Below are 18,168 nucleotides of genomic sequence, written 5' to 3' on the forward strand. Positions count from 1 at the left end.
TAAGGGCTTTATTATGGTGGTTTTGGGCTTGGGGGGGATCGTGTAATTGCAGGCAAGGCAGGCAGGCAGGTGCGGATTTTTCGGCTGGTCCGGGGCGGCCCGCTGTGTTTTGTGTGTCTTATCTCTCGGGGGCTAACGTTAACGGTGTCGTTTTTGCGGGGGTGTTCCTTTGCTTGTGTCCTGTCCCTCGTCGTGTGGTCTTCTTATGGCTACTGGTCTTGGTGCGATGAGATATGTCTTGCTCTTTTTTCTCTGTGCTGTATGATGGATTTGCTTCTGTCTCTTTTTTTTTTGGCTTGTTATGATGATGCTGCTATGGCCGTTGTGTGGCTCGTTGACTGGACGTTGTTTATTGATACCATTCTTGTCGGGGTCTTGGAGGTAGTCTACAGATAAGGAGAATGATAGATACCTAGATACCATCCATCCATTAGTTATTCTGTTTGTGGCTCTCGGGATACCGTTTGTGGTACGGCGGGTCTCGGTGACCCAAACCCGCGAGGTGTTTGGTCGTCGAACGAAATGTTGTCTCGCTGGCTGGGCGGCTGCGACGCTCACGGATCTCGGCTACGGCCAGTTACACCCGGTCGCCCCCCGTGGAGTTGGAGCCGGCCGCCGTTGGTTGGTTGCCACGGTGTCGCCGTGCTGCATCGCATGTGTGCGTGCTCATGTATGCTGCACAGGTGATGGGGATTGTTTCGGGTTCCTCCTCGGCATGCGTGCCGGCTTCGATCGAGCACGATGGGTTAGTGCTGGAGTTGCCATCGTACGATCCCAGGACGGGCCGATGACTCGGGGGACGCCGTTCGAACCGACGGTCCCATCTGTCTCAACACCGCAAACATCACCCCATTCTCAGACTCTTCCATCCATGTCACCACGGCCATTATCAGACCGTCTCACTTACTCGCTCCATTACCCCTCAGGCTAGCGCCCGGAGCGCTTCGGAATGTCTTCATTCATGATGTCAGGGTGAAGGCAGTGTGACTCACTGACGAGCTGCGTGACTCGACTTCTTTTTGCCTTTCTCACATGCTTGAAACCGGCATCGAAAACGGAGTCGAGAATTGAATTAGGAATAGGAACGCGAAATGATACCGCTCCTTGGAGGCCATGGTGGTGGTGGCGCCCCGAGGTGGTGGTTCGCTCCCCCTGATTAACCGGTCTCCGACAACGTTTCTTCAACACACATCTAGCCTGCCCGGCTAGCTCAATCGGTAGAGCGTGAGACTCTTATATCTCAACACATCTCAAGGTTGTGGGTTCGACCCCCACGTCGGGCTCAATCCCCGGCAGCGATGCCTCTCTTTTTGCGTTTTTTTCCTTGATTAAATGTGTTGTGCGATGGTGGTGTGGAGTCATCTTTTTTGCTTGCAGAGGCGGAGGGGCCGGTGAGGTTGGCATGCCAGGGTTAGGGTAGGCCTTATACACTGTGAACGTTTCGTGTTTATCAACTTGGAAGTTGTGTAATGGCCACGTGTAGAGGGGCCAGGAAAACACTCAACGGCACAAAGTACCACCTCTGTAAGGAACGATCTGCGTCCCTTATCTCGCGGCTGTGAGACACGCATCTGCGCTGACAAGGGGCCGATGAGGTCACGCTGTGCCCTGGACATCGAGATCGAATTTTTGTTGTCGTGAACGGAGTGCCGCATGTACATTAGGTAGCATCATCGGGCGTGTCTCGGAAAGTTAGGAACTTTTGCGGCTGTTCCGACATGGCGGGACGACCCTCCATCAGCAACCCCGTCACGTCACTGAGGCTGTTGTTGTATAACCACGGAACAGGGCGGATGACGTTTGAAACAGTGCTTTGTGGTTGAAGGGTTGTGAGGATCGGCGGACCACGTTGATCTGTTTGATGTCACGAGGGTCTAAGCATTGGAGTTTTAGCATGAAGAGAAGTGATTGATATTCACTGATTTCAGTCGCTGACCAAGTTTGGGCATCGAGATTGCCAAACATGCCTCCAACGTCCTCCGTGGAGGAAGCCTTGGCGGCATCCAAAACGGCAAGGCCTCGGGTAAGGTAAACGAACAAGCGCGCGGCGCACTTGGCAACTGCATGGTGGAATCCCATGCGGGGCCGACATGGGAATTCCACGAAGCTTGGCCTGCCCGGACTCTAACGTTGTTTGCCCAACTTTCTTTTTCATTGAGTCGATATTCGTCTCAGGAGCTATGGCCGTGCCGTATCCGCGACAATTGCTATTTTCATGGAAGATTAGCTCGATCTCAATCGCTCGTTTGGGTTTGCTGCAGGTATCCTTCGGACAGGTCGGCAGGAAGTCAGGGAATGCGAATGCTCAACCTTGCCGTTTGTTCTGGTCAAGGTGGAGATTCGACCAAGCAAAAGAGCGGGGCATCCTTGGAAGCTGCATCCCAGAGAGCGGGTTGGCACGGTTGGCTCGTCGGTACCTGAGGTGGGCAGGCGGGGCGTTTGACGAAGGCGATGCGCTCCCAATGCTCCCGTGCGACCGGGCGAAAAGCTCCGGTAAAAGACGGAGACACGGAGAACAGAGAGCTTCGATCATCTGCATATTCATTTATGAGCAGCCTCCAAGTTTTCCATTCAATTGCTTCTTGCTCCTGCAGCCGTCCTGTGCCCGCTGACGTCACAGGGGGACGTACAGGGCGAGGAGGTTGTCGATGGGTGTGTCGAACTTCTCGACCCCGCCTCGCATCGCTCAGCGCTAGGTCTGTCGAGAGATGTTTCGGCCGAATCTTTAGCCTGGGTAGCGCACTCAGATAACGGGTTCAGATTATAATTACAGGTTGCATTAGCTCTCCTGGGCGTTTATAGCACTTATATACACATCGACTGCGCATAGCGAGTTTCGGGCTCCCCGTGCATTAAGCGCAAGCAACAGTGGCACCACTTTCGGGCGGGTGGTCGGCGTGCCAGCTTGCCAGGGATCCCATCTGCACACCGGTTTGCCCCACCTTTGACGACTTCCGTTAGGATGGGCGGGGGAGATGGGTCGACCGGTCAATTCCGAGCCCCAATTCTGTTCTTTGTTCAAGTTCACCGAATTCACGACATGCCAAAGGGAGAAAGCGGTCCTGCAAGCGTCAGAATGACGTAGAAAAGCTGTCATAACCCAATTGGTTAATGGGTGCCATCCCCTGCTTGATCGGTGGCTCCAAGCTGAGGATTGGCGGTTGGCCGGAGCTTCTCCTGCGGTTGAGGGAACGGTGCTTCTGAGGGGCTTCTGCGCCGGAGTGAACGCCGAGCCTGACATGCAGGTGCCGGAAGGGCCTAGAACCATCGGCGGGCGATGTGGGCGAGGTGGGCGAGGTTATGGGATGCAGGTCTAGCGTAAACGTGCGTCCGATGCGACCCCCCAACCTGTCCGAAGTCAACCTCTCAACTTGATTAAACCCAGTATAGTACATTTGGTGCTCGAGAATGTACAAGGAAGTCCTATCCATCAGAGGGACCGATTCATCCGACAATTGCCAACTCGCCGGACAGTTTCAACCTTTCAGAAGGGCCGTAGAAGGCCGTGCAGCTGGAGGCAAGCAAGTGTTACCTGGGCATGTGGGTTGTGGCCAAGTGCCCAGATGGGCTTGGCAGCTTGGGAAGGCCTGGACCCTCACCCCGCTAAAGGACCCAGGTTGACGTAACGGGCACAGGGCGGGGCTTGTTGATCGAGATCGCAACGCTCCCCTACCGATCGCGACCTCCCATTTCGATAGATTGGGGAAGCAGTGAGAGAGCGGGAAAGCGGCAACTAGCGGGGGATTGGGAGGACAGTTGTTGTTCCAATCACTTTCACATGGAAACTGGGTGCCTAACATGCAATCGGCCGCTTCCCTCCCATTTTTGCAGTGTCCATCCCTGGTTTTTCCGCAGAAGCTCAGAGAAGCTACCTAAGCTCCGAGGAAAGAGCCAGGTTCCGGCTTCTCATACAAAAGCGCCCCCCCATCCCTTTGTTTGCTGGTGTTTGCCGATGTTTGCCGACTTTTCCACTGCCATTTCTTCTTCGACCCGAATTCAAAGCCCATCTTGAACTCACATCACCACTCAATCGCTGCAACACTGACAACGTCCTACCGTACCGGGCACACACCTAGCTTCTCGCGAGAATCTCGGTTAGAACCTGAAGATAAAGAATATTGTCCGCTATCCCAGCGCCTAGCTTTTTCTACCACCATTTCCAGAGTTATGAAACGACCCTTATCCCCGTCGCCGGCCAGCGATCTGGCAGAGCAGCCGGTCAAAAAGGTACCAGGACCTTCTTCTCCCACTTCTTCACTGACCTCCCCTAACACTCTCACCCGACACAGACTGTTCGGACCCATGAGGAGAACAGGGAGCGCGCGTACATCGCCGCCTCGCGCAGGGCCGACAGGCCCCTTGGACAACGCATGGAGTCTGCGAGGAAAGCGTCCGACTGCCACAAGCTTCGAACCGGCAAGGGGCTCAAGGTCACGGCCCAAGCAGTTATGGGCGACGAGCAGTACGAGAGCGAGGAGGAGGAGCAGAAGCCCCGTCGTTCCAGCTGTCCCGTAGGAATCCCCTCCAAACCCCCCATCGACAACTACGACGCGGTCGATGCCCTCTTCGCCAGGGCCTTCCCCGGCATCCAGCTCAACGCGGACCGCGTCGCCGCCCAAGAGGGGCAGCAACACCAGCAACCGTCCCGACCCCACCCCCACAGCCACCGGCGCAACTACTCCGACCCCTTCTCGCCAGCCGTGGGCGGCGGCTACGCTCCGCATTTCCAGCAGCACGCGCCCGTACTCGCGCCCATGCTCGGGCCGGCCCAAGTCCACGCCCACACCCCAGCCCATCCCCCCTCTCCCATCTCGTCCATCGCGTCCGCCTCGCCCGCCGGGTCGGTCCCGTACCCCCCGCCCCCGTCCGCCCACGGCGCAGACGGCTTCCACACCGGCCTGCGCACCCCGCACTCCATGTCCCCGCCGGAGGTGCGTGGCCAGAGCCCGCACATGGCGGCCGGTATGGTGGCGGCGGCGGCGGCGGCGTACGGCGGGAATGGCTCCGAGGGGCAGGAGCTGTATTTCTCGTATAATGTTAATCATAATGGCGCCAATCTCAATGGCGGCAACTTCGATGGCGGGCATCTCGATGACGAGGATGTGCTCGAGCGCGACCTGCGCGAGCTCCGCGGGCTGTGCAATATCGGCAACGGTGGCGGCGTCGACGAACTCTGTCGCTTCCTCAACCAGTCGCTGCCGTCGACCCTGGAGGAGTTCCGGTTCCCGGCCTTCGAGCCCGCGCAGGCACCCGCGTACACACCCGCGCAGCACCCCTCCGACGGCCTGTCGTTGATCGATCCGGATATCTTGTCGGCATCGGCATTGACCGTGACGGCCACCGATGGCGTTGACGGAGCCGGCATCGCCAACCCTCCTGCTAACGACGCTAACGGCGCGGCCGAGACGCCGAGCGAGTTGTGGACTTCTTGGCTCAACTTCGATGGGGATGCTGCCCCGGCGTTGGGAGTCGAGGTGTGAAGTCCGAGGTGTGAAGTTCGAGGTGTGAAGTTGGAAGATGTGAAGTTCGAGGTGTGAAGTTGGAAGATGCTGTGTGGTGTGTGAAGTTGGAAGATGCTGTGTGGTGTGTGGTGTGGTGTGGTGAGATGGAGGGGGGTCAAAATTACTGGGGAGTTTGGGGAACGGGGAAAACTGTGCGAAAAGTACCGAGATTGGACTCTGCTTTTTGGTTCCGATTTTCTTTGGTTGTTTGGTTCTGGCTTTTTTGGTGTCTCATCTGGCAGCGTTTCTTGGTGTTTCATCGGGCATCGGTCATCGGTCGGTATGGTCATCGGTCGGCATGGGCTGGAGTCGGTATGGACTGGAGTTGGTATGGGTTGGGGTCGGTATGGTTTATGAAAATGGCGTCGAACGGGTAACTGTTTAATTAGTAGTCATAGGAGTAATGAATAATGGAATTAAATCGACATCACTAGTCCTGTGAAGTGTCATGTTGGGATGTGGTTCGAACACGAGGGTCGGTTGAGGACGTTCTGGAATCTTTGTTGTGAGAATACCGGTCGGGTGTAAGTCGGGATAATAGCAACAGAAGGACATGCTTCTGTTGGGGGCTAAAACAGACACTTTCATCAACGCAAGAAGACGAGTTTCATCAAGGCATGAGAAAGGGGTTTTATTAATGCAAGAAAGGGAAGTTTTATCGATATACGAAAGACGAAAAGGGAGTTTCATCAACGTAGGAAGAAAAGAGAGGCCGGAGTATTTGCTAGGTTTTGGAGCAACGGAATGGAGAACAAGAGAGAGAAAGGGGAAGCCGGAGTATTCAATGGGTTTGGGAGTAAAAATGCGGCGAAAAAGAGGATGGGAGGCTACGTATTTGATCGATAGGGTGGTAAGCAGGAGAGCAGCATTCCACCACCATTATAGGTGATGGCACATACCTTCGGTGAATCATCGTCAGATTGTAGACGTCACGACCCGAACCTTTGGTGCTGTGGCAATGGGGGGGAGCAATATGACACGTTTCTTTGTCGAACGTTTATAAGGGTCTTACCCCTATCTCGGACCCTTTCCCTCTCCTACCTCTCTAGATATTCTATCCGAGAGCTATTGCCATCCATCACCGTTCCTCCTCAGCATATGGGCGATGCCATCCCTGGTGTTTCTCTCCCACCCCGACAACATGGATCCCTCCTGAACTGCGGCTCCTGTCTCCGGGGAAGCACCCGGTCCCCCAAGCCAACCCCGACCACCACACCCAACCATCCCATCAACAGTGTCATCCAACCCAGCCACCTCAACCCCCGACCTCCCCGCCTCGAAAACACCGCGCTATCTCCCCTTCGCCCTCTGAACCATCTTTGTCATCTAACGAAGACACGCACGCATCATCAGCAACGAGCCCCAACAACAACCACCAAGCATCGGAGGGGGAAGACGTACCGACCCCTTGTTGCGCAATCGCCTTCACCCTCGCACCAGCGCCAGCGCCAGCACCTCCGCTCCCACCTCCACCTCCGCCACCCTTCCCGCTCCCGGTCTTGCTTCCAGCCGTCGTTGTTGTTATGTCTGGCTCGGGGGGGTATGGGACCTGGGCTGCTGAAGCCGGAGACATCGTAGCCTGACCGGGGCATCGTTGGTTGGTAGGTGGTGGGTGATGAGTTAAAGAGGAGGGAGAGAGGAGGGGGGGTGGGGGGATGAGCTCTGCTGGGTGTGGTATGTAGTAGGGTTTGAGGGGGGCCGGGTGTGAATAGTAAGATGTTTGTAGTCGATGGGCAGGTAATGTGTCGTCGATGTTGATGATGATGATGATGATGATGATGATGGACTATACCCATGTCCAGTATCTGACCTCAGCTAGATGATTGTGTTATATTATCCTCCACTAGGGAAGGTCTTGCTTGACCTTCCTCAACGGCCGGTCTTAAAAAGACAATCTTCGTCCCCAAACAAAGACCTCTACCGGTAATGGCCATTGGCTGTTCCACTCCAGCCGACACGGACTGGTAGAGGCCTCAACGGCGCTCACCTTCGTGAGTCGGGGCCTGTTGTGAACAGGCGTGGGAGGCGCAGACGGGGAAGGATCCGGGCTTGAGTGAAAGAACCGACAAGCTCGACGACATGGGGGCTGCAAGCCGCCCACGCGGTATATGCGTCCTAGCCGCAAGGTCAAAGGAAACCAAAGGACTGGCTATGTCATGCTGCACCCGACCGGCGGATGTGTCCTGCTGCATTGAAAGTCTGCACAGAAGACTACTTCCTGGCTTTCAATGTACAATGCCGTTCCTGGACGGCGTGGGTGCCATGACGAGCATAGTCAATATTGATTGTGTGTCTTCTTTAGGGGCGCGCTCTGGGTATCATGCCCTATCTCACTAACATCTACAGCTTCAGGTCAAAGGCTGCTAAGCAGACACTTCCGCCTCGTCAGTTGCCTTTTCCTTATCCCTCTTTTTCTTCTTCTCCTTTACTTTCCCATCGCCGCTTTCACCTTTTGCCTTCTTTTCTTTCTTGTCCTTCTTGTCTTTCTTCTCCTTCTCCTTCCTGTCCTTCTTCTCCTTCTTTCCCTTTTTGGCTTTCTTGTCTTGTACGTCGTCGGCAACCAGGTGTTCCACCACGTGCTCGACCTCATCCCCGCTGTTGACGTCGACCTCGGCTCCCGCCCCATTCTCAACGTTCCTCACATCGTCCTCGATCATCTCATCTTCCCTCTCGACCTCGTGCTTCGCGCTCCCCGCCCCCCGCCCCGCCTTCTTTTCGTCCCCCTCACTCTTCAACCTCGGCATGGCCGCCACTCGGGCCTCCTCGGGATCGGTCTCCTTCGCCCACCTCACCCAGTCGTGACGTCGATGATTCCATAAATCGCCCCGCCACGTACGCCATACGTTTCTCCCGAGCCACGACTCGCGCAGCTCGTGCTCGTGCCCCGCCAGCTGGGCCATGATGTTCTCCTTGAGATGGAATGGCACGACCGCCATCGTGCCATCGCCTTTGGACGGGACCGAGATGATGTCGTTGACGAGAGCGTTGCCGTGCTGGGAGGTGGCGATGGCGTAGATGTTAGGGAGCAGCCCTGCAACGAGGAGCTTGTGGAAGTGCGGGATCTGAGGGGCGGTGGCGAGCGCTTTGGTAAGAATGGTCCCGGTCGCGGCCGAGGTGGTGGTCATGCGGAGAAGCTGGGGTGGCGTGAGGGATAGGAGGGAGTTCTGGACCGCTTTGGTGGTCTGACCGGGAATGGTGAGCAGGGATGAGACGACTTGGCTGCCGTGGGATAGGAGGGCTGTTTTGTTTTTGGCCTCGGGCGTCTGGAACTTCTTTTCCTTGGATTCGGGTTCTGGTTCGGGTTCGGCGAGGAGGCAGAGCTTCGGAACAATGTGTTTCCAGTTGCCGCCGCATGCCGTTGTGAGGGCCTGGAGAAGAGTGCCAAGCTCGGTGGTAGCGCCGCGTACATTGCAGCGCTCGAAGAGGGTCTTGATGACGTTGAGTCGGCCCTTCTCAACGAATGATGGGATTTCGGGTAGTGATTTTTGCACGGCGTCAGCAAGATCTTCCTTGCTTAGCCGGTTCAAGACCTTGATGGCCGGGTACGAGGCGATGTCGTTCCGGAGGAGGCTCTGGATTCTAGGTCCAAAGATGTTGGCCAGGATGCCCTTGAAGATCTTGCCTGGGCAATGGGCAATTAGAGTCTCGAGGAGGCGCGACCCAATGGGGTCATAGAGCATGCCGTTGACAAACTCGCACGCCTGCGACTTATCGTCGCTGAAGGAGGCGGGGGCATCTGGAACAAGCCTCTCGAGCAGCGATACTGCGGCGTCCTTGCTCTCGCTCTCGCCCTCGGCTGCCTTGTCGCCGTCCTCCTTCTTTGGCGGAGGTGCCTTTTTCGATTTTGCAGACAAGGACAGCTCCAACTCTAGCAAGAGTTGCAGCGTAGGGTTACCGGTGGGATGCTTTGCCAGTACCCGCAGCGCCGTCGAATCCAGAGTAGCCGTTGCGTCGCCAATAATCTTCTGTATCGCCGTGGAAAATGACGACGGCACCGTTCTAGCTTGCGAATTGAGCTCGCTCGTCATGGAATATGCGCCCTCCACTGTGATGTACTCCTTGCTCTTGCCCTGGAGGAGCGACTTGGTCCCCGCCTGGGCCAGTGGCCTCCCCGACAGCACGACCAGCAGCACTCGTAGCGCATGGGAACCGTACCGATCCGACAACAGGAACGAGAGGTGCTCTTCGAACTCGTCCAGCGTCAGCATAAATAAATCTTCCATGGACGTCTTCATGGCCTCCGCAACCTCGGCCGCGATCTCTTCATCTGCCTCCCCCATCTCCACATCATTGTCCGCCTCCCCGCTCAACTCGGCCGTCACGACCGGCGCGCTCATAAGGAACAGCTTTTCACAGCAGTGACTCGCAAAGCGGTGAGTAACGAGCGTCATGAAGTGCCCCCCAAAGGCACCGAACAGGCTCTTCTTCTGCCTAGCGTCCGACAACAGGATCAGACGTTCCATGAGGCGCGAGCATGACTGGCTGCTGGCCAGTTTGAGCTCCTTCCCGCGTGCCTCGCGGTAGACGCTCTGCAGGAATACGTGGCGGTCCTCGGGCGAGGGAAAGTCGTTCAGCTCGAGCAACTCGTCGGCGTGGCGGAAGTATTCCTGTTCCTCCTCGGCCAGCATGCCAAAGAACTCGCGCTCGAAGTTGCCGCCGCGGTCGTGGTGGGTCGGGGCCGCATTTTGGGGTTGCTCTTCGTCGTCGAAGGGGATGTAGTCGGCATTGGGGTCTAGAGTGTAGAAGTCGTTGGACTGGGCGAACTCGTTGTCGGCGTCGGCGGCATCGTCGTGGTGGCGCTGGCGCTTTGCGGAACGCTCTTCGTCATCGGCGAGATCGCGGTCGCGCTTCTTGGCGCGCTTCTCGTCGCGGACCAGCTGCCTCTTGGATTTCCTATTCTTTCCCATGGTGTAATTTGTTGGTGGATTATTTCGAGTCGGCAACGAGGTTGAAGAGAGGAAGCGCTGCATCGTAAAAAAGTTATGGTGGAGAATGTTTATCTTATCGGATGGTGACCTCCATGCTTAACCCCAACCCTGATCTTGATACCCGATCAAACCTTACAAGTCGAACCTCACACATCGTGATCGGAGCTTTGTGAGGTTGATGGTTTTATTTCTTTCAATATACTATGATATTGTGACAGGAGCGAGCGAGAAGGCCGCAGAGACATATTGAAAGGGAATGAGCGATGAGCAACACCGTTTTCCCGCATGGATCTTTACAGCAGTCCCGTCCACACCGACTCCCTACCGAGGATCGAACACTGAAAATGGTGTTCAATTGGAGAGCGCACGATCGCGTGTCACGGTGCAGCTTGGACAACTTGACCCATGAATTAGTCTTGGCTTGGAGGCTGGCACGGCAAAGCGGAATGGCAGGCACGCGTGATTTGTGCGATCGCGACTGCCGCTGGCATGGCACACCGTTGGTTCGACCAGCGGTTGCATTTAGCGTCTCGGGAGCGCCCTCAGCCCTGTGGACAATCGCCTAGCCACCAATCGTAACCATTCCAGGCAACAGAATGGTGTCTCGGAGACGCCAAGCCTCCTCAGCCATCCTGCTGACACCCTATAGACCCGCCATGTGAGCAGGGTCAAGAGACTCCCGTCTGGGCACGGCCACCAACTGGAAACTCGAAACTTGAAACTTTAAATATCGGGTAGTATCCCACTTGCTCATCGCCCGTCGCGGGTCGAGGCGAGGAAAGCTACCTGCTGTGGAGGAAACCAACCGAGGTAACCATGGCACAAGCCGCACAACCCCCACCACCGCCGACAAGGCCAGGGGCAACCACAACCAACACCAACACCAACCCCGACCTTAACAACAAACCCAACAGCAACAATATCCGATTCTTTGGGTCCCAGATTGGAGGCCGATCCGTCATCAACTATGGCTACACCGACATGCCGTGGAAGCTCATGGCATGGGATATTTACAACTTCTTCAAGTTCTTCTGGGCTATCCCTTACATCTTGTGGCCTCTCTCACCCGCTGACTCGGCCGAGCTGAGCGAACTCTCGCCTACCTGGGGAAATGCCTGGGCCATTGCTATACACGTTGTGTTGTGCGTGGTGCAGCTGGCTGGCCTTGTAGCCCTCCCAGCTTTGGTTGTACTGCCAGTTTGGACCGCCATCCTGCTCGTTGGCCTCTTTTTCCTAGCCAACAAGCTCCTGTACGCGCTACTCAACGGCAAGGAAGTCGAATATCACTCAGATCCCAAGTACGCGCCAGAACTACCCGAGCATGCCCACGAGCAGTGGATCTACATCAACGGGGTGGCCGCAGGGTAGGTTGCCAGAATCCCGCTACGGAACTTGGACTAACTCGGGCCAGGTCACATTGGATGCAGGGTAACCTCAACCGTCTGGCCGTCACATTCAAGCGGCCGATTCTTGGTATCCACAACAAGACGTGAGGCTCTCAGTTTAATCTAACCCTCTGATGCCCTATGCTTACCACATACAGCTCTGGCATCCTGTTCGACGTTGTCGAGTGCCTTATCCAGCGTAACTGGGGCTACGCTACCAAGGACGTGCGCGTCTGCTACCAAATAATCAAGCAGAAGCTGTACAACCCACAGTACTCCAAAGTCATCTTCGTGCTTCACTCGCAGGGCGGCATCGAGGGCAGCCTGATCCTGGACTGGCTGCTTCAGGAACTCCCCCAAGACCTCCTCTCCAAGTTGGAAGTGTACACCTTCGGCAACGCCGCCAACCACTTCAACAACCCGCACCGCCATATCCGCACACAGAATCTGGCTAGGCGCAACCCGCTCGCGGCGTGTATCGACTCTATCCGGCTGGCACACGACGACCGAAAGGCCCCGGTCCCCCGCCTCCGCCAACCCCAACCCAAGTCCCAACCCATATCCGACTACAGCTCCAGTTCCAGCTCCTCGGACGCAGACCCATTCACCAACCCCCAACCCACCACCACCGCACCCACGACGAAGAGAAACGGGCAGCACAACAACAACCCGAGACGCAAACCACCCGTCACCACCAGACAGCCATCCCTCGCCGACTCCACCACCTCCCCGCACCCCTCCCAATTCTCCGACCGCGCCATCGGGCACATCGAGCACTACGCGCACACGACCGACTTCGTCGCCCTCTGGGGGGTCCTGCACTTCGCGACCTCGGCGCCGTCGTCCCAGGTCATCCCGCGCTTCATCGGCCGCGTCTTTGCCCGCTCCAGCCTGCGCGGCGGCCACCAGATGGTGCAGCACTACCTCGATGGCATGTTCCCCCTGCAGAGGGATGCCGAGACCGGGGCGTTGGTGAGGGATGGGGATGGGGTGCCGGTGGGCGCGGAGGAGGAGGGGAATGAGTTTATGGAGAGCGAGGTTGTGGTGGGCGGTGGGGGGGATGGGACGGGGAGGGATGGGGAGGGGGAGGGGCGGAGTGATGGCGAGGATGGGGGTGGGGATGGGGATGAGGAGGAGGTGGAGGTGCATAGTGTTAGTCCGGTGCTGGAGAGGAGGGCGAGTAGTTTGAGCTTGTTGTTGAAGGGGAGGAGGAAGAGGGAGGGGGTGAAGGTCAAGGTCAAGGAGCTGAGTCGGCTGTGGCAGTATCGGAATGGGCGGAGTCCGGAGGAGATGCCGCCTTTGCTTGTGAAGGGGGCGGATGGGGTGGTGAGGAATGCGACGATGTGATAAAGTGATGGCGGGCTAGGAGTGGGGGGTACTGTAATGGGGCTGGAGCATGGCTATGGCGTTCTTATCGTGTGATATTCTTTCCGGGTGAAGGTAAACCAACCTGTAATGACTTTAAAGAACGGACTGAGCCTATGTATTATGAACAAACGAACTTAACCTTCCTACCTATCAATCAAGCAATTCATTCTTACAACAACAAAACAACCCAACCACCCAACCCCAACCAAGCACCCCTCACGCCGCCCCCCAACCATGAACAACCCTCAAAATCTCCCCCACCGCCTCATCCACCCCCCCAACCACCACCTCCGGCCTCACCCCCCCGGCACCATCACCACCGCCACCACCACCACCACCACCACCAACCCCCTCCCCCAACCGATCCACCCACCCCGTCCCCTTCCTATCCACCCACGCCGCGCGCAGCCCCGCCGCCAGCGCCCCGACGACGTCAAACGGGTTCGAGCTCACCACCCACACCTCGCGCGCCGGCCGCCGCACCCGCTCCAGCAGGTACTCGTACGCGCGCGCGGCCGGCTTGTACACGCCGACGTCGCCGACGCTGACGAAGCCGCTCCACGTCTCGGCGCACGCGCCTAGCCCGGGGGAGGAGAGGATGCAGCCGGAGATGGTGTGCCGGCTGCCGTTGGAGAAGGCGTAGGTTTGTAGGGGGGGGTTGGTGGTGGTGGGATTGGGGGTGGTATTGGGGGTGGTGAGGGCGCGGATGGTTTCGAAGGCTGGGGGGACGTCCGGGAAGACGGGGAGGGCGTTGTAGGCTTCGAGGAGGTGGGAGGTGTCGGATGGGGTGAGGGGCAGGGAGAGCTCGGCCGCGGCGTGCTCGAGGGAAGAGCGTGTGAGGGTCTCGAAGGTTTGGAACTGCCCTGGATGGGGGAGGAGGCGGGTGCGTTAACCCATGTGGGTGAGAGGGGGGGAAGTGGGTGGGTGAGTGACTGGGCGGCGAAGGGGGGAGAAGGTGGTGGAATTTGATATTGGATACGTGGGTGCTCAGCGCGAGGCGAGTGCTTGCTTGCTTACCCATGCTGGTGATGCGCCAGGTATATTCTAGCTGATAGCGCCGCCAGAGGGCCGCTAGTGTCTTGCTGTGCTCATCGCCGACAATCTTGGCGAGCTCACCGGCGATGGATTCGGTCGAGAGCAGGGTGCCGTAGAGGTCGAAGGCGATGATCGTCATGGTTGTTGATGCTGTCGTTCGTGTAGGTTGTTGCTGGCCAGGACTGGGGTTGCTAGCGCGGTGTGTGAGTCAGTCCCGAGCTGGACAGATCTGTACGCCGGACCCAATCTGGCGGGGCCGGGTGCGGGGCAATCCGTGGCCGAGACGGGATCGACATTTCGGGCTGAGCCGGGGGTGGGTGGTCGGGGTCAGGGGTTCAGGGGTGTCAACTTATAAACTTGACGTCGTTCACTTTAGTTTCCATGTTTACACAACCTAAGTTTCACTATTAGTCTTATAACTCACCTCACATCAAACTAAATCTCACTCACCATCCACCATGTCGGAAGAAATACCGGAAGAACTCATCACCAACTATGCGCAATTCCGCGACATCCTCTCATCCTTCCTGATCGAGCGCATGGCCACCCCCTTCTCCAAACCCAAACCCAAACCCAAACGGCGCTCCAAGAAGAAACCCACCAACTCCCCACCGCCAACCTCGCCAGACACCACCGACGCCGAACCCTCAGCAGACGACCTCGCCGACTTCACCTCCTACATCGCGACCTCGACCTTCCTCACCCTCCCCTTCGACCTCCAATCCCTAACCTACCACACCTGGACCGACAACGCCCACTTCGCAAGCACCCTCTACCCGCTCCCCCTAACCGCCGAACGCACCACCACCCTCCTCCAAACCTTAGACCCCTCCATCCCCGACTCCCTCGCCACCTACGGCATCACCGCACCGCCCACAACAACAACAACAACACCCTCCAACCTGCCCACCCCCTCCGAATTCCTCGCCCCCGTGCTCACCGCCTACATCAGCACCGCGACGGCCGCCCCGCCGCCGCCGGCCTCCACCAAAGCGGACGCGGCGGGTTGCGAGATCTGCGGGCGCGACTGGATCAACCTGAGCTACCACCACCTGATCCCGCGGATGGTGCACGACAAGGCGGTGAAGCGGGGGTGGCACCGGGCGGACGAGCTGCAGAACGTGGCGTGGCTGTGCGGGGCGTGCCACCGGTTCGTGCACCGCTTCCGCGGGCACGAGGAGCTGGCGCGGGAGTATTATACGGTGGAGAGGTTGTTGGGCGCGGAGGAGGTGCGGAGGTTTGGGGAGTGGGTTGGGAGGGTGAGGTGGAAGGCGAGGTGATGTGGTAGGGTTGGGGGATGCGTAGTGTAGGTGGTGGTGGTGGAAGCCGGTTTGATCATGGGATTTGACATTACCTTGGTTCATTTTTTCATATATACCCACCCAAAGCCATACATGCCATGCCCATTTAAATCCAGCGCTGAATCCAACCCAACCCAAAAAAGAACCCCAAACTCCATCCCATCCAAGAAAAGCCTCCCACAATTTATCCCCTACCGACGGGATATCACTTCCCCGGCAAAAGCGCCTCCTCATCCTCCTCCCTTCTCCCCTGCCCCCCTCCACCCCCCTCCCTCCCCCTCCCACCACCACCACCACCACCACCATTACTAACACCCAACCCCACCCCCCCCATCACCATCCCCTCCCTACCCCCCCTCCCCCCCATCATCATCATAACCATCCATCCCATCCATCCCATCCCCCCCATCCGCCACCACCCCCCTTTCCGTAACCCAACTATGCTGTCTCTGCAACCCATCCCCCCCAACCCCAACCCCAACCGCCGCATGATGCACCGCCACGCGCCCCCCGCCCAGCACCACGCTGTCGGATCTATTCACAGCAGCAGGATCATGCCCACCGCCAGCAGCGCCGGGCGGCGGCAGCGGGGGCGGCGTGCCCCAGCCGAACTCGGCGCCGATGGCGCGGTCGACCTCGCGCTTGAGGACGGAGCCGGAGGGGGACGGGGTCGGGGTGGCGTGCGCGGTGGCGATGGTGGTGGTCGTGCTAGGGGTGGTGCGGGCGGTCTGCGAGGGGTAGGACAGGTCCGAGTAGCGCAGCTCGGTGGTGCGCGTGGTGGTGATGCCCGAGGTCTGGGCGTTGGGGTGGTGCTGGTGGTGCTGGTGGCCGAGCTCGAGGGCGTCGTTGCCCGGGACGAAGCCCCGGGTCTGCGCGTTGGCGGTGAGGTCGTACTCGTCGTATTTGAGGAGGCGGCGGTAGGTGGTGATGGAGTAGATGAATGTGATGAGGGTTGCCGCGCTGGGGGGAGGGGGGGTTAGTTAGTTACCGAGAGGGTGGTGGGGTGTGAATGTAAGAAAAGAGGGGTGGGTACAGTAAACCACAGTCGAGCGAGAGGCCGATGGTCGAGTAGTGCCCGTCGATGCGCTGGAGGTAGGCCACGATGTCGAGGGCGAGCACGCCGAACGCTAGGGTGAGCTTGATGACGTGGGTGCAGACCATGATGAAGGGCGTCAGCCGCTCGGTAGCCTTGCGAGCGATTTCGAGGATGTTGAGGAGTAGCGCGATGAGGTTGAAGCCGACGTTGGTGGCTTCCCAGCTGTGGCTGTGTCAGTAGGAGTCTGGCCAGGGAATGGCAAACGGGCAGATGGCGACATACACAACCTCAACGATGGGCATCTCGCCCAACTTGTTGTGCTCCTCATAGTGCTCGAATGTCTCGGCTAGGCGGTACGCAAAGATGCCCATCAAGCCTAGCAGCACGATGACTTGGAAGATCCATAGCGGAACTAAGATGGACTTGCGCCATCCTGCGCGTGCGTAAAGCACCTGGTCGAGGTCGAGCGACGACGACATGGTCGGGTGGTGGGGTGAAATGGCTGGGCTCTACAGGTTATTTTATCCGAACTCCCAACTCAACCAACCGTCCATTCAACGCGCTCCCGTGGCGCGGTTCTGAACTTCTCGCTGCGGCGAGATGGAAAGGAACGGGCCGGGCCAACTGAGGGAAGCCCCGAAAATGTCAGAATCCGGGGACTTGTCTGATTTTAAATCCCATCGTCAGACGAAAAGAAAAGTGGCGCCCAGAGAGGCAGGGCCTCGAAGAGCTGGCATGCAATCCTTCAGCTCATCAGGCGCCAACACCCAAGGGCAGAAGCTGGCTGCCACCCCATGCATGTTGGCGGGGTCGCCGTGAGCTGAGCCCCGGCCAACTGCAGTTATTTTTGTTTATTGGTTCCACCCCGAAGCTCCAAGATCTCATTTGGTGATCTGTGCGGTGGTGAAAAGGGAAGTTCAAGGTTGGGGGTTAGGGTTGTACATGCACCAACAAATCCATGGCTGTGTGCGGATTACGGAATACTTCTTACACAGTAAGCATTGTGTGCAAGGGATGGAGAGAAATGACATGGGACGATGCCTTCCATCCACCTGTCTAGCGGTCAGACATGCAAGCAGGGGCAGAAAGAACATTGCTCTTCCTCGGAAATGGTGGTGACCACGAAATACCACGACACAAGCCGTGAATAAGGATATATTGATAAATCATCGCTCCCAAAGTTCCCTGTATCCCGCTCCCGACCAATATTCAACCAGAAACAGCCGAGACTTGCCTTTCGGCCAAGGCTGGCTGCCGTCTAAACCCTCCCGTATGTTTCCATTTGATTATCGAGGCCACACGTTGATGAATGTGGCCATCGTATGCATCCGAGTGGCGTGTCCATGGACACGCACCCCTGTCGAACAACGACTGGAACCGGCGGGGGCTGTGCCTCGTTCCTTATGGGTGGCGGCGGTAGACCGCTTAGATACCCTTGGCGGCTGCGTCCTGGTAGACCGTCGCGGCATCGAAGGGGATGACGTTCCCGGTCTGGTCCGTCATGGCCGGCTGCGAGACGTCGATATCCGCGGCCTGGCGCTTGACGGGCGCTGGGGGGAAAGGTTAGTCAAAGTTCATTTCTACCAGCTTGGTGTTATGGGAGACAAACCATCG

General features: G+C 57.8%; 8 protein-coding genes and 1 non-coding gene across 9 annotated transcripts; 5 read left to right on the forward strand and 4 right to left on the reverse strand.

Annotated features, from left to right (window-relative positions):
• Positions 1-577: 577 nt before the first annotated feature.
• Positions 578-1,115, reverse strand: B0H64DRAFT_378510 (uncharacterized protein; the record flags this gene model as incomplete). Its single annotated transcript, XM_062802590.1, has 3 exons — positions 578-828; positions 908-942; positions 1,033-1,115. 3 exons carry the CDS (start codon positions 1,113-1,115, stop codon positions 578-580), a joined length of 369 nt encoding a protein of 122 aa, XP_062654236.1.
• An 84-nt stretch (positions 1,116-1,199) lies between these two features.
• Positions 1,200-1,283, forward strand: B0H64DRAFT_t171. Its single transcript has one exon. It is a non-coding gene; the product is annotated as a tRNA-Lys (tRNA).
• A 500-nt stretch (positions 1,284-1,783) lies between these two features.
• B0H64DRAFT_54788 (uncharacterized protein) lies at positions 1,784-2,696 on the forward strand. The gene has a single exon (XM_062808418.1). The coding sequence runs from the start codon at positions 2,091-2,093 to the stop codon at positions 2,610-2,612; it is 522 nt and encodes a 173-aa protein (XP_062654237.1). The 5' UTR covers positions 1,784-2,090; the 3' UTR covers positions 2,613-2,696.
• A 1,288-nt stretch (positions 2,697-3,984) lies between these two features.
• On the forward strand, positions 3,985-6,138 carry B0H64DRAFT_54865 (uncharacterized protein). Its single transcript, XM_062808420.1, has 3 exons — positions 3,985-4,227; positions 4,290-5,311; positions 5,811-6,138. Exons 1-3 carry the CDS (start codon positions 4,168-4,170, stop codon positions 5,884-5,886), a joined length of 1,158 nt encoding a protein of 385 aa, XP_062654238.1. The 5' UTR covers positions 3,985-4,167; the 3' UTR covers positions 5,887-6,138.
• Positions 6,063-7,329, forward strand: B0H64DRAFT_54845 (uncharacterized protein). Its single transcript, XM_062808419.1, has one exon. The coding sequence runs from the start codon at positions 6,390-6,392 to the stop codon at positions 7,077-7,079; it is 690 nt and encodes a 229-aa protein (XP_062654239.1). The 5' UTR covers positions 6,063-6,389; the 3' UTR covers positions 7,080-7,329.
• Positions 7,330-7,864: 535 nt separating this feature from the next.
• Positions 7,865-12,246, reverse strand: B0H64DRAFT_420883 (armadillo-type protein; the record flags this gene model as incomplete). Its single annotated transcript, XM_062805494.1, has 2 exons — positions 7,865-10,399; positions 12,235-12,246. The coding sequence occupies 2 exons, from the start codon at positions 12,244-12,246 to the stop codon at positions 7,865-7,867; spliced, it is 2,547 nt and encodes an 848-aa protein (XP_062654240.1).
• A 954-nt stretch (positions 12,247-13,200) lies between these two features.
• On the reverse strand, positions 13,201-14,481 carry B0H64DRAFT_54931 (HAD-like domain-containing protein). The gene is made up of 2 exons (XM_062808421.1): positions 14,200-14,481; positions 13,201-14,045 (listed from the first exon to the last, which is right to left on the reverse strand). Exons 1-2 carry the CDS (start codon positions 14,354-14,356, stop codon positions 13,399-13,401), a joined length of 804 nt encoding a protein of 267 aa, XP_062654241.1. The 5' UTR covers positions 14,357-14,481; the 3' UTR covers positions 13,201-13,398.
• Positions 14,469-15,801, forward strand: B0H64DRAFT_479021 (uncharacterized protein). The gene has a single exon (XM_062808280.1). The coding sequence runs from the start codon at positions 14,676-14,678 to the stop codon at positions 15,495-15,497; it is 822 nt and encodes a 273-aa protein (XP_062654242.1). The 5' UTR covers positions 14,469-14,675; the 3' UTR covers positions 15,498-15,801.
• On the reverse strand, positions 15,724-17,033 carry B0H64DRAFT_378516 (uncharacterized protein; the record flags this gene model as incomplete). The annotated part of the gene is made up of 4 exons (XM_062802591.1): positions 15,724-15,768; positions 16,016-16,478; positions 16,552-16,776; positions 16,837-17,033. The coding sequence occupies 4 exons, from the start codon at positions 17,031-17,033 to the stop codon at positions 15,724-15,726; spliced, it is 930 nt and encodes a 309-aa protein (XP_062654243.1).
• Positions 17,034-18,168: the final 1,135 nt, after the last annotated feature.

Source organism: Chaetomium fimeti, assembly GCF_033439085.1.
Source record: "Chaetomium fimeti strain CBS 168.71 chromosome Unknown B0H64scaffold_12, whole genome shotgun sequence".
In the NCBI taxonomy this organism is placed as follows: domain Eukaryota; kingdom Fungi; phylum Ascomycota; class Sordariomycetes; order Sordariales; family Chaetomiaceae; genus Chaetomium; species Chaetomium fimeti.